The sequence below is a fragment of the Mesoplodon bidens genome, assembly GCF_964165515.1.
Source record: "Mesoplodon bidens genome assembly, chromosome: 1".
NCBI lineage: Eukaryota > Metazoa > Chordata > Mammalia > Artiodactyla > Ziphiidae > Mesoplodon > Mesoplodon bidens.
This window is the reverse complement of record NC_138176.1, coordinates 7,567,766-7,582,343: the sequence shown is the minus strand read 5'-3', so window position 1 is coordinate 7,582,343 and position 14,578 is coordinate 7,567,766. Positions and strand designations below refer to the sequence as shown.

General features: G+C 60.7%; 1 protein-coding gene across 2 annotated transcripts in view; it reads right to left on the bottom strand.

Annotated features, from left to right (window-relative positions):
- Positions 1-14,578, bottom strand: part of CTBP2 (C-terminal binding protein 2) — a gene marked incomplete at its 5' end in the record, with an annotated part of 161,111 nt that overhangs the window by 3,579 nt on the left and 142,954 nt on the right. Inside the window, 5 exons of one of the 2 annotated variants that reach the window (XM_081231276.1) lie at positions 380-510; positions 996-1,210; positions 4,539-4,745; positions 9,690-9,834; positions 10,200-10,354. In XM_081231276.1, coding sequence (XP_081087402.1) covers positions 380-510; positions 996-1,210; positions 4,539-4,745; positions 9,690-9,834; positions 10,200-10,354 — 853 coding nt within the window. Of the gene's footprint in view, positions 1-370; positions 511-995; positions 1,211-4,538; positions 4,746-9,689; positions 9,835-10,199; positions 10,355-14,578 lie in introns of both variants that reach the window. The other variant, XM_081231275.1, reaches the window with a different exon arrangement.

Sequence of the window (14,578 nt, the reverse complement as noted above, 5' to 3'; positions counted from 1 at the left end):
CTCTTGTTTCCTAAGGGTTGGGACTTTAAGAACATACTCATAAAACTGTAATTAGCGTCAGGCGTCATCAGGGACTCGGAAAGAAGGAACAATTCTAGGGAGGGCCGACTAGCCTGCCTCCAGCCAGAGTGATCCAGGGGACAGAAAAAGCCTGCTCTTGGCCACCACCGTTTTTCTTTCTGCCTCTCCCCTTTCTGATCATCCTTGGGGGAACTTCTGGCCCTTTTATACTTGGTGCGAATACAGCACAGACCTCAGAAGAGCAGAGGCTGTACACCTGGCCTCCAGGTGCCCACCCAGGACCCGTCTGGGAAGCTGCCCCGAGTTCACAGTGGGGCTCCTGCAAGTTCCTGCGCGAGCCCTGAGCTACCAAACCTGCCTGAAAGGCTCCGATTCGTGCACGTCGAGGGCCGCCCCTCGTATCCTGCCTTCCTTGAGGGCTTGGGCTAAGGCTTTCTCATCCACCAGTCCGCCGCGGGCCGCGTTCACTAGGAATGCTCCTTGCCTCATCTGCGAGGGGGAGGGAAAAGCTGGTAAACGGGTGCCGCCGCTGCCGCTGCCGCCTTGGGAGGAGCCTGCACCCAGGTTTGAAGAAGAGCCGCGGCAGTGGATGGTAGCGGGTCTGGGTGTTCGATGCGCGTGCGGCGGCTGCGGGGGAAGGGAGTGCGGAGCCTCGGTGACAGCGGGGGGCCAGGGGGCCGCTCCCGCTGACCCCGAGAGAGGGCTGCAAGCTGGGGCCGCGGGAGCCGTGACCTGTCGACTGGCTGTCTTGGAGGCCAGGCCTGGTCAGAGCAGGGCCCTGCTGGGTCCTGGGCCGGGTCCTGCCCCTCCCCGCTCACCACGGCCCATCTCACGGAGGGGGCCCCGCCCAGCTCCTTGCTGATGTCTCGGGGGACTTTCTTTCCCGCTCACTGGTGTGTCCATGGACTGTTTCCCATTCCCCCTTTGGTTCTGACAGAAGTTTCCAGGGTCTGAGACCATTTATTTCAATTTACCTGCTTTATAGTAAAGTCATTGATGAGGTGGTGGTTATGTTCGTTGAGATTACAGTGCAAGGAGACGCAGTCGCTCTGATACAGTAAGTCCTGCAGGGTGTAGACCCTCTGCACGCCCAGGGACCGCTCTATCCCATCCTGCAAGTAGGGGTCATAAAATATGACGCTGAATCCAAAGGCCTTGGCTCGAACAGCAACCGCCTGCCCCGTGCGACCTGTGCAGAGAGAGAGCGTCCAGGTGAGCGAGGCCCCCGCGCCTCCGGCCGACGCGCGTCCCGAGGCCGGGACCTTGCGTGGCGCCCAGCCGCAGCTCTGCTGCCCCCAGCACTTCTGGCAGTCGGACCCAATCTGTGGTGGTGCTGGGAGAACCGAACGCCCAGGGCCTGGTGCCCCCCGAGGCCAGCACTTCTCCCCAGGTCACGGGGGCCGGAGCCGGGCCAACGCTCCTGGGTGAGCAGGGCGGCGCTTATCACCTGTACTTGCTACCAGAGTAGTTGGTTTTTTTTTCAAGTTCCTATTATGCACATTTTCAAACATAGACATAACTAGAGAGAACAACCTAGTGAACTCCACGTGCCGGCTCCCAGCCATCACCGACGTATCTCCTTCCTATTTCTCTTTCCCCTACTTGTTTGCTTACGTAGGGGGCTTCTTAACCTGAGCTTCATCTCTTTACTGCTGTGTCAAACAGGGACTGTTCTCTTGTGTAACTGCCACCAGGTTTGCTCACGACCAGTGATCGAAACGGACCACTGCAGTCTGGCCTGAGCACCGATGGATGTGGGGAAGTGCTCTGGCTGAGAGGTGGGGCTCTGAGCACGTGTGGAGCGCGGGTCAGGCCTCCAGCAAGTTAGACAGCGACGTCGCCTAACAGGACGCGAAGGCTTCCCTGACTCCTGAGTGGCCGTCATCTGCGCAAACCCGCTGACCCCCATGGACGGCGCCTCTTGCTTCCCAGAGCAGTTTTCAGCTTGAACACAAAATGGTGTGAATGATACCTGGAGGGGCTGATTTGGGGAGAGCGCAGAGTAAACCTGGCTCGAAAACCATCGCTCAAATGTGCAGGAGGAAGACGGGAAGACGGGAAGCCCGCGGGAGGGAGGGCGGTGGGGTGGCGGATCGCCACCGCCTCCTGCTGAAACTGCAATCCAAGTGGGCGGCACTTCCACCACCGCCATGGTCTGGAGGCAAAGCTCTGATAAGGCCGTTCTGATCAGGAGGGACAGCTGCAGGGTCGCCCGCGGTCACACCCCTCGTGCCATCCCTCTTCAGTGTCACCACTTGGACACGGGGAGCCAGGAAGTAGAGCCGCACTGCAGAGGAGCCAGCACGATGGCAGGGGCGGGAAGGGACCCAAAGACCCCCCTCTGATGTACCCGAGGTTTGGAACCAAGCGCCCCACCACGCGGCGGCGGGGGCTCACGGCCAGCACCAGCATACCCGCCACCCCCCCGCTTTGCCGGCCCTTAGCTGCCCTCCTCCCCCCCGCGTCCTAACACACTTTCACGGGAGATGGATGGGGTCCCGGCGGCACTGCCCGGGGCGGAGAGCCACGGCCAGTCACCACCGCCTTCCCCGTGGCTCGGCTTTTCATCAATTCACGAACCCCCATCTTTCCACTGGCTCTCCTTCAGCCATGGGGTTTTCCTGACTAAATTTTGCAAGACCTGATGATGAATTCTCTGACTGACTTGATCAAAACCCAGCCTCAGAGAGGAGAACCCAATTGCCTTGGCCTTAAAAAGATAAAATAAAAATACTGTCACTGTTGGCAGGCTTTCCCTTCAGATTTTTCATGCTTGTTCCCAACCCGGAGGCTGGCCTTGAGCAGTACCCACCGCCAGCCCGGGCTGGGGTCAAGCTCGCAACAGCGCCCCGTCCAGGCCCCCGCACGGCAGCATGAGCTGGCTTTGGGGGAACTTGCTGCACACCCCAGGCTCTGCTGCTGCTTCTCGGCCGACTCTTAGGCAAGCGGAGGCTTTCAGCCCCAAACAGGACGGCAGCAGGGGCGTGAGGCCGCCTATGACCGTGCCGCCTCCTGCCTCAGCTCTGCGTACAGTTCTGGGAGGCTCCAGAGAGACCAGGAAAGGTAGCAAGGAAAAACCCAGTGTGCAGGGGGGCACCGGGGCTGTGGCAGTGCCTTGCTTACAGTCTTGAGTAAACAGGGCTGGAATCACGGGACCGGCCTTCAAAAGATGCATGGCAAAGGGTTCAGCCGAAGCAACGTCCCCCGTAAGAACTTGCTGTGATGGCTGCGGTCAGACGCCCTGGAAACAACTGTTCTACCACGTGGCCGGGCCACTCGCAAGGTGAGGCTCTGCACCCTGGCCAGGGCCCACCTGAGGCCTGTGCATCGGCTTAAGAACGCACGTTGTTCCAAGAACCGTCTCCAAGACCCACTTCCCAGAGCGGTGGGAAGCCCCGCGGGCACCAGCAGAGGGCGCTGCGGCTCACAGAGCACCAGCATGTCTGAGTCATATTGTATCTTCCGCTCCAGAAAAATGAAGACAGACTCTTTTGCGAAAGGATTAGCTTCCTGAGTGTGATCACCCCTGAAACCTGGGCTCTTAGCACTCAGACCCGGGTGCTGGAAAGATGTGCGCTCCTGGAAGAAGCCCAGCTCCTTCTACTTGTTCCAGCCGGTACCCGGGCCTCCTGGTACCCGGGCCTCCTGGACGAGCTTGCGGGACGAGGAGGCGCTGTGGCCGTCCCAGAGGTCCTGCCCTCAGTTATTCGGAAACAGAGCTCCAAGCTGACAGCTGACTGGCAGCTTGGGGGGCCTTCTGGAAGCCAAGCCCTGCAGTCACAATGCACCCGTGTGCTTCCAGGCAGCAACCGTGTAACACTCATTCCCGATTTACAGATCGGAAACTGACGCAGAGAGGTCGAGCCCTGTCCTCAGGGTCGCAGAGCCGGTGAGCGGTGGGACTGAGATTCAGCAACGAGCAAGCCCACCCGGCCAGCTCCCGATTGCCGAGTCGGGGCTTGACTCAGGGCCCAGTGCTGCCAACAGCCGTGGCAGCCAGGCTGCTTTCCATCGCGGCGCACCTCCTCCTGAGGAACCGGCCCCAGGCACTCCCAGGGCCGCCCGCCGTGTCACCGCGGACAGAGGCCTTACCATGCCCCCTCTTGGGTGAGCTTTCCAAGCTGCTGACCTGACCGCGCCACCTTCCGGCGTAAAAATCCTTCAGTGACTCCAATGCCACCCCCACCTGGCACCTGCAGGTGGGCCTTGCCCACTGCCTGGGTCTACACTCAGCTACCAGCCCCTCACCCTCTACCCAGGGCAGTTACGCGCCTTCCTGGGGGCGCCCTCCCGCTGACGTCAGACCCATTCTTCCAGAAGCAGCCCAGATCTTACCTCCGGGCGAGTTCCCTGGTCAGTCTTGACCTCTGACCTCCCACCCCAGGCAGCTCGGCCAAGGGCAAGGGACCTCCTCCGGCCCGAGCGAGCTCCTCCCACAGGCACGGCTGCAGCGCACCCCGACTTCCAGGGCCAGGCCTGCCTCCCCCAGGCGGTCCCTGCGGAGCAGGCGCACGTACCGAAGCCAATGAGGCCCAGCGTCTCCCCGCGGATGCGGGCTGCCCCCGAGGCAACCTCCCGGATCTGCTCGACGCTCTGCACCCGCGTGCCTTCCCGCAGCGCCTGGTACAGCCACGTGTTCCGCCGGTACAGGTTCAGGATGTGGCAGATGGTGGAGTCGGCCGTCTCTTCCACTGCCGCGGATGGGATGTTGCATACGGCGATCCCTGGAAACAAGAGCCAGGCACTGGGATGAGAACCCCAAGCTCTGTGGGGAAGCACCAGGGCTCCCAGTCCACCCAGTTGAGGGGCTGGGGTGGCAAAGGTGGCCCATTCAGCCACTGACTACGTGTATGGCCCCGGGCAGGTGAGGGTCTCTGAGGCCTGCTTGTCATCTAGAGCACACAGACCGTCTTGCTCTGAGGCCCAGGGACCTCCAGCCCCGTAGCCATCCCAGGAGGACTTCTGTCCGGGGCTTGGCTCCCCCCCCCAGCCCCCTGCTGACCCCATGTCCGGCCCACCCAGTGCTTCCAGGCCCCACGTCCCTGGGAAGCGAGCAGTAGTCCAGCTCCATCCACCATCCCCGTCCAGCGCCAGGAAGCTAGCGTGTAGGGCCCCCTCCTGACGGTCTCTGGGGTCCAGGAGACCAGAGGCTCTTTGCAATGCAACCTCCTGGATCCTCCTCCCAGGCCGGGGCTGGGGTAATGGAGACCGGCCTTTTGTTTTATGGTATTTTAAGAGTCTAATGCAATGAACATGTTATTACTTGTTTTTTTTTTTTTTTTTTTTTTAAAGGCCAGACAGAAGAATTAGAAAGTTAACACCTTCCAGGTCCGTGGGCTGGGGCAGGATGGAGCCTATGTCTGAATCCAGCCCCACATTCGCTCAGTGGACTCTAGTCACCCTCCCGCTCTGACAGAAAGACAACAGAGCAGACAGGTGCCCGCCCTGCTTTCTGAAAGAGCTTTCAGGGCTGAGGGCAGCTGGTGAAGATGGTCCCTCAGGCTGTGTGAGGAACAGAGATGAAGGGTTAGCATCTCCCAGCACCAGGAAGCCAGCAGCTGAGGACCGCAGGGAGAACTACCCCAAGTCTCAGGCAGGAAGGATCCCGGCACTGACCTTCCTCAGTGGGAGGGCGTTTGGGGGAAGAATGTTTGCCAGATGTGGGAGGGGCGGCCACACAGACGGCCGGCGGGCCTAGATCCAGCCCCGCTCCCCTGGCGAGGCCTGGGGTCTGCCAGTCAAGCCGCTTTCCAAGGAGGGACATAGGTAACCAGGGAGCATGCTGGCCCAGCTCAAAACGTCCCTTTTGGGACCCCAGGAGTCACAGCCAGGGAGGCAGGGCCAGGCCACCTGTAAGGCGCCTGCATTCCTCTATCTTCTCGGGTCAGGAGCGTGAGCAGAGAGCACCTGCAGCTCCACCGGACAGAAAATGGGACCAAATGCGTGGAGAAACCCTTACCAGCAGCTGGGTCGCCACCCCAGGAGGGCTGCCCTGAGGTCCAGGGTCTCAGTGACCCCTTCAGGAGGACAGACAGCCCCCAGGGTGAAAGCATCCATGTGCTGCCCCACCTGCCAGGGGATGAGGTTTTGAGATCCAGGCTGACAAACCTTCCACGAGCTGCAAGTCAATCGTCTTGCAGCACCCACTTCCTTTGAAATAACCAAGCACAGGATCTGGGGCTAGACTAGAAGTCAGGATTACTGCAGTCTGGAGAGGCGGAGGCAGATGCCAGTGGTATAAGAAAATCTTTTGGCAGCTGGGACAATTTCCATTCCTCGTGGGGCTTGATCTGTTCTGCCTGAAGCCCAGGGGGAAGGTCCAGCAGAAGAACAGCCGAGTGTGGACCTTCTGCTGCAGACGCAGTCAACTGCCCAGGCCCAGGGGCCCCCCTGCGCCCTGGGAGGTGGGACGAGATGTGATGAGGCTGGAGGAGAGAATCTGTGTGTCCACGAGATAAAGCACCGCACCAGCCCACCCAGGGGACAAGGGACTGCAGTGGGGCCATCTCTCCGCCTTTGCACTACAACTTTGAAATTTAGCTCCTTGGCTCTTGTGCCTGTATGGAGAGCCCAAGACCAAGGTCTGGGAAAGCGGATACATGGGCTTGGGGTGCCCCAAGGCCTGGGAAAGCGGATACATGGGCTTGGGGTGCCCCAGGGCCTGGGAAAGAGGATACATGGGCTTGGGGTGCCCCAAGGCCTGGGAGGAGGTGCTGCTGGCATCCTGAGACCTCCTGCCCTGATGGCTGAAACTCTACAGCCTTGACCACCCTCTTGAGGGGAAACTCCTTCTAATCTGTTCTTCATACCTTCAGGGTGATTCTCCAAATGCCATCAGGACCAGCTGCTGGCACCCACAGAGCAAGACTGCAGCCCTCGTGGACCCAAAGTCCAAGTCCAAGAGCTGAGCTGCTTCTCCCCTCAGCTGATGCTTTTGCTCTTTGCTCTAACGCCTTCTGAACTGGACCAGGCTGGACGCCAGATTAACGAGCTTGGCCAGAAAGGCTCCCAGAGTGACAAGTGCTCGGTGCTCAGTCTGGGCCCTATAGCTCCCTCCAGCAACCTTCCAACCTCCCACTGCTTCCTCCTGGAACTTGGGGTGACACTACAGATGGGGGGGGGCCCCTCTACTTGCCCAGGTGCTGTCCTCGCCTGCGGCAGGCGGCCCACAGCCCCTCCCTGCTCTGAACAGGAAGCACCTCACCCATCGTGTCAGGGCCGGAGGCGAGGTGCCCTGGGCCCCGAAGCCTTCAGGAATGGCCTCCAGGGAACGCTGGAGGGGAGCTGCCCTCCCGGGGACACAGGCCGTGGGCCTGGACGTCACCAGGAGGGGCAGAGACCTGAGCCGCCTGCTCTTGTGTCCTCACTACAGGCCAGCTGACCGAGTGAGCTGCCAAGTGTATTTGGAGACAAAGGACGGCTGGACAGGGGCCCATTTTCCTTCTGCAGAGTCCACGTTTGAAAACTGCCTTCAAGACGGCCCAGCAGATGTCCCCGAAGCAGCTCCCTTATCAAATTGGACCAGGATCAATGAAAAGGCCACCGCGGACATGCCGTTTACATCTTTCAACTTCGCAGGCCCCCGGCAGGCCTCTGTTGGGGGGACTCTGGGGACACGGCCGCCCTACCCGGGCCCCGAGTCTGCCCGCGAGGCAGCTTCTACAACTGCGGAGATGGGACGTTCCCTCGCGGGCACCTCCGATCCCATCTCCCCCCCTCCCCCGCCCCCCAGAGAGAAGTGGCCGGGACCTGGCAAGGAAGCCCAATGTCGCACACATTGCGGGTGGTGGTGTCACAAGGGGCAGATGCTGCAGAGACGGGAGGTAGGTGAAGGGAAAGGACCGCGAGCCACCCGGGGTGTCGAGCCACATTCTCTGTCACCGCTCGAACTCGAGATTTCAGCTCCATCAAGAGCACAAAATACATTTGTTTTCAAACAAAAACATTCTTCTCAGTGCCAGGGAAAACGGGAAAATTTCAGTTTACAGTAGACATGCTTCTGAAGACTTGCATCCTCCCAAGTTTCTCCGTGGCGACAAAGAGGGACTCAGAGTGATGCTGAGGCTGGAAGCAAAGGCTTGGGGTGCATGTGGGAAGCCACCGCTGTCATAACCCCTTCTCCTCTTGTGCAGGGTCAAGTGACCCCCACAAGGAAGGGGGTGAGATGATGGAGACTGGCCAGGGGTGACCCAGAAAAACCAGGATCAATCTTCTGAGCCACCACTGCCCAGCACCCCACTCGGGACGGGAGGGGAAGAACAGCACCTGTGGGGCCATGACCACCTCCTGCCTTATCCATGGGCTTCACCCTGGGAGGCAAGCCCAACCTGCCGTAGCCACAACTCCCAGGCCACCCGCCGCTCTGCAGAGCAGCCCGGCGCCATCACGAAGAATCAGACCAGACCCAGCGCCACTCAGAACAGGCCCCCCGAGGCCTGCCCCCCCGCCCCGCCCCGCCCGCCACCGCGCGCACCCACAAGACTTACCTACCCCGTGGTTCAGGAACTGGGTGCAGCCCCGATGCAAGCAGGGGAACTAACTGCTAAAACAAATCTGCAGCCCTCACTCACACCCTCAGGCTGGGACCTCAAGGGGTGGAGGGAAGGCTGCAGCCCACTGGGGTGCCCTGGGCTGAAGCAGCAGCAGGCGGGTGGGTGTCTGTGGGCTGCGGCCGGAGCCGTCACACCACACGCCTTGTGGGCGTTCACACTCAGGTATGGTGCTGAGCTGACCAGGCAAGGCACTGCATACACTTGGCCTGCTTTTGGAGCACTGGCTCCGTGGGGCTGAGAGGCTGGCTTGGGGTGGGAGCAGGCAGGGGCATAAAGGCCTGGGTTCCTGACCATTTTGAGGTACCCCTTCTCAGCCTCATGGCTGCAGGGCACCAGGCAGACCTCAGCCCCACACACTGGGTGCCCGGCCGGCATGTTTCAAAAACAGGAAGGACAGTCACCAGACAGGGGCTAGTCTAGAAGGACCCTTCTGGCTCCTCCAAAGACAGCAGGACAGCCTGGGGACTCCTGCTGTCAAAGCGTGGTCCCTTGAGCCTCTGCGAACGCTCAGAGCCCACGCCAGGTGCCGGGACAGGGAGGCCGCCACGCCAAGGCCCGCCCCTCGGGGCGCCTGCAGCCCGGGGTCTGGAAAGCGGCTGGGAGCCCTGCCTTTGGGTGTCCATCTGCTGCCTCTGCAGGCAAGGGATGGGCAGGAGGGGCTGTGCAGTGGTCCACCTGCACTGGCCCTGACCTAGGAAGGTTCCTGTGTGGACAGCAGCCCTTGGGGAGACAGTGCCTTCCCAGCACTGGAGGAGGCCCAGAAACCCTGAGCTGTGCACCCAGCACAAGTTAACTTCAGGTTGATGGGTCCTGGCCAGTCAACACGGAGGTGCGGCAACTCACCATCCCCTCTGCAGGGAAGGGCCTGTGGCTTGTCTGGCTTAGCATCCTTCCCAAGTGACACAGCCCGGCCCAGCCCCACAGGTCCCAAGGTGAGGCCTCTGAACCCAGCAGGACACTTCTTCCTGTGTATTTGGAGGTGTGCCTGGCTAGGTTCCCTTTGGAACCACCCCCTCGCTCCAGCCGGAAGCAGGCACTGTGCGCTCTCTGTTCTGGCTCGCCTCTGCCCCAGCAGGCACTTACCGGGCACTCACTGGGCACCCGCCGGGCACTTACCGAGCTCGCCTGCAGCCTTGATGTCGACGTTGTCGTAGCCGCTGCCTATCCGCACGATCACTCTCAGGGCCTTGAACTTCTCCAGGTCCTCCCTGGTGAGGGTGATGGTGTGGTACATCATGGCACCGACAGCCTCATTCAAAACCTGTGACGGGGCGAGCAGAGCACAGGTTGGAGGCCCCCGTCGCCCTCGAACACGCAAGAGAGGATTCCAGCAGGAAAACAGGCAGCTAGGACGCGGCCTGGGTGTTGCCAGCTTCCCGCAGGTGAGGGGACCCCGGCTGTGCTGCTCAGGGCCCTGCTCGGGGACGCCAGGGGAGTGGGGGGAGTGGAGGCGTGGTCAGGGAGGCCCACGGAGGTGAGAGGGACTGGCCAGCAGGGACCTGAGGGTGGAAAGGCGGGGGACCCGGCAGGGCAGCGGCGGCACCAAGCACCTGCTCGCGGAATGCCAGTTGCTGCCACCCGGCCTGGGGGAACCAGACCGGCGGGCTGGGTGAGGAGGGGGCCCACCTTCTCGTGGATCTCCTGAGTGGACTGTGCGTCACAGAAGGCCACGGTGGCCAGATCCTTCAGGATGGGCATCTCCACGGTGCAGTCTCTGCCGTCGAGCAGCGCCACCAGAGGGCGCGGGTGCAGGGGGCCGTTCATGATCTGGGGGCGGATACCTGGGAGGTGGGGACAGGACGGGAGGGGTGGGTGAGGGAAGTGGCCGTCCCACGGGGCAGCGCAGCGACCGTGCTTCCCAATGAGGTACCGCACCCCCCCGTCCATGTGCCTCCCCCTCCGGGGAGGATGCTGGGACAAGACAAGGAAACCGAGCGGCAACATGTGTGCAGCTCCCTTGCCGCAGGAGCTGAGATGCCTCCATTCGCGAGCACACGTGTAGCCAACAGGCAGCACTGCGGCGCAAGCTCTACAGCCACGTGGAACTCGGGCCCAGGGACCCGGTCAGGCCCACACCTGCCTCTGCCACCACGGAGAGCACGGTGGCTACCCGTATGCCCCTAGACCACCAAGGCCCAGAGGCTTTTGGGACACAGGAGGGGGGGCCTGGCCCACGGTTCCCCGGGCCGGAGCAGGCTCCGCCTCTCGGCCCCTCCCTCCGCAGTGCCTCCCGTTCCCACTGCCCTTTCACACACGCACCAGAGGGTCCAAAATGAAACGAGACAATAGAGGCACCAGCATCCCATGGGAGCTTCCTGGAGGAAACCCCTCGGGAGACAGGCGCCCTGGGCACGGCTCAGGGGCCCTCTCACCTGGCCCAAGTGAGGAGAGGAAGCCCGTCCAAGATGCTGGAGAAGGTGTGCGTGTGAGGCCAAGCGGCTTGCCGGGGACTCAAAAGACCAAACAGAATTTCTCAAAGGACCACAGAGTAAGCGTGGTTTGTAGGCAACCTAGGCCAGCCAGAGCCGTCTCACGTCTTGGTGCTTCTGATGGAGACAAAGGATGCTCGACCCCATAGCTCGGGGGGCATAGGCTAGGGTTGGGCCTCCGTACACGCTGCCTAAGTGCTGGGCCTCCGGCCCAGCGCAGCTGCAGCGCCTGCAACCCAGACGAGGGAGGAGTGTCCGCCCTCCGCCATGGGGACCCGTCACAAGGGGCATGTGAGCGGCACACGCACCAGCCCAGGGCGATTCCTCCTCTCCACAAAACCATTCCTTTCAAGTTCACACGGGAAGGTCTTGGATTTTGGCCCCGATGTTGAATCACCATGACCCGCCCCCCCGGCCCTGGGCATGGGAGAAACACCCCTGGGCTTCGGGAGAAACTGCAGCACTGAGGTGGCCAGGACAGGGCACCTCCCGTTTTCTCATCAAATCACAAGTGTTTGATGTCACGGAGCACAAGTCACAAGAAGACAGCTTTCCACGCATCCGAGGTTTTCAGATGTTCAGATAAACTCTGATCACGGCCACTGCACCACGCCCAGCTCAGCCCATCTTGTCTCCTTCCCCACACACAGAATCTATTTATCCTCTCCTCTGGTGGCCATCTTGGCCACTGGGCTTGATCGAGCTCCTGCAGGCCAAAGCGGGGGCCGCTGACACGCTTATCTGCGGGACCTCTGCCTCCCAGCTCAGAACGGCTGGCAAGGGCTCCCCCCACTGGCAGCCCTGAGGCTGGGTGGGGCCCCTCCTTAGCCGCCAGGGCTCGGGACCCAGTCAGCCACACGCTTGGGCTAGATGCTGAAAGAGGAGCCCCCCCCACCGTCTGGTGCTGTGGCCACAGTGCCACTGGAGCTGCACAGGGCAGGGGGTGGGCATCCCGCATGCCCCCAGACGGCGCTCCCACGCCACAGCTGCAGCATCGGGGGACAATCATCTCTTTGAATGTGGAGCAGAGAAGAGGCTTTTGTCCTGGCCTCCGAAGAACAGGCTGGGGTGGCCGGGGGGAGCACGGCACCTCTGGGCGGCCCCGGGCTGGGCCTCGCGAGTGATCACGGTCCCTCCCAGCCCGCGAGTGGCAGCCAAAGCCCGACCGGCTCCTCAGGACCTGGATCCCCAAGTGGAGCTGAGCCTCCACATTCTCTGTCCTGAGTGGGAACAGGGATCCCCCACCCCGCACCCTCACCAGCCCTCAACTCACACGGCAGGCGGGGAACAGGCACCGAGGCTGGCGGGCTGCTGGGGGGCTGGCGAGTGCCCTGCTAGCATCCGGCTTTGCCCGACAGGGCCACGAGAGCTGAGGTGCTGTGTGCACAGGAGAGAAGGTTCCCCCAAAGACCAAGGCTGACAGCTTCGGACAGGAGCCCCGGAGACCCCACGGAGGGAGAAGGGGGGAGCAGTAATTTCACATGGGTCCCACACCTTCTCACTTCACCCTTGAGACACCACCACCGTCCCCCTTAGAGAAGAGGAAATGGAGGCACAAGGTGGCAAGTCCTTCACCGGAGGAAGCAGCTGGAAGGTGGGGCGGCTGGTGCCAACTCGGGGTCGACGCACAAAAGCTCCTACGCCTGCCTTCTCTGCCAAGTGAGATGCCCACGCCCCCAAGGACCCCTTTCCTCCTCCGGATTCTGGCCCCCGCCCCACACACCTCCTACGGAGCCCAAGGTTGGGCTCCCGCAGGGCACCGTGAGCAGATGTGCTCGCCTGCCCCGGGCTGCCCCTCCCACAGGGTGAAGAACACCCTGACTTCACTCTGGGGGTTGCTGGCAGGAGGGTTAATCAGACAACGTTTCTAAAGTTCATGATCACGACTGGAAATCCGAGTTGTTAATTAAAAAGCAACCACATGGGAAAACAACAGTGGGCACAAGGCAGGCGTCTGGAGAGGCTGAGGGGCCGTCACCACAACATGTCCATCCACAGCATCAATGCATGCATCCCGTTACCTGGGAAACAAACTCCGGGTTGCCTAGCGATCGCCTCCCTCCTGGACTTGGGTCGCCTTTCTCTTTGGCAAAACCCACCCTTTGCCCTCATTCAGGCTGGGCATGCAGAATGCAGCTGAGGCTGGTCCACAAGACCCCAAGGTTCCTGAGGCCCGAGGCCTGGATACCGGCTGCAAGCTCTTTATGGTAAGGCAGGAGATGGAGATACAACGGGGATCATGCTGCTCAGAGGTGCTCAGGCTGGGGAAGGATGCTGAGTGGGGGACAGCTCGGTGGGTGGTGGGAGTGGGCGAGATTCACAGGTGTTTTGCATGAGGTGCAGGGACTATAGTGTGGGTATGCTGAGGATCAGGCTTTACGGGGACCACGTGGGACCCCCAGCCCTGAGGATGAGAGACAGCTTAGCCAGGTCACTGCCAAGGTCTGCTTCTACAAAGAAAGAGGCGATACCGTACATACATGCTCCTTCAGTTCCAGGAGGGGCTCAGCCACCTGCACACCTTGGAATCCAATTACTTTCAAGCCACCGTGCCCAGCACCCTCTGCCCCTAGAGTCTTGCTGGAGTCGGGGACAGAGGTACCCAGAAGACCCCAGGAAATGCTGGGAAGATGAAGGTGCAATTAGAGTTTTTATCTCACTTCACGTTAATCAACATGCTTCTAACAATTTGAAAAAATTTTAGTGTATCAGAACAGAATTGACACATTATGGATTAAGAGCTGTAGGTATTAAGATGGCAAATGACCCTTTCAGAGACTATGGAAAATGGGGTACCAACCTAGGGGCTGGCTCTCAGGCTGGAGGGAGAAGCCCTATTTCCTCTACGGTCAAGGGAATTTAGGGGAGAAAGGCAAGGCACAACGTTTAATGAGAAGTCATGAAGAACGGGTCTGTGATCAAAAGCTAGGCTGCCAACTACTAGACACTGCTAGGACCCCAAGAAACAAGCCCCACAAACTCCAAGACTGGTAAGAATCACACAACACTGATTGATCTTATTCCCATTTTACAGTCAAGGAGACAAGCTAAGGGAACAAGGAGAACTGCCTCAAACAGCACCAGGGACCCCGCAGAGGCCGAGGAAACACCTGCCAATGAGGGTCAGAGGGTCCTGGTGGCCCTGTAGTCAAGATGACCATTCCCTTTCTACAATCCCCTTTCCAGTGATGAACTCTATCCATTGCAGAATAATTCCAGCTGCAACTGGACACACCTGGGAAAGTGTACCAGTGCACTGCTTTCAACAACTTGTCCAGCATTGACTTTGCAGGGCAGAGAGCTCAGCCAACTCCCCTGGTGTCAATTACTTGCTGGTTTCAGGCTCCCTTTGGCACAAGCAGGGACACAGAGCCCCAGCTCGAGGCCAGCTCTGACGTCTGCCCCGGACCTGGTATTGCTTAGAGCTGCAGCTGCACACAAATAATTGTGCAATTAGACACACTCAGTGGAAAACAAAGACGACGCCGGGCTGAGATGCCGGAGTTTTGTTAAGAGTGGCCAGCGGTCCAGTGAATGCCAAGTGCAAAGGCCTCATGAATTCCAAGGTGGAAAGGG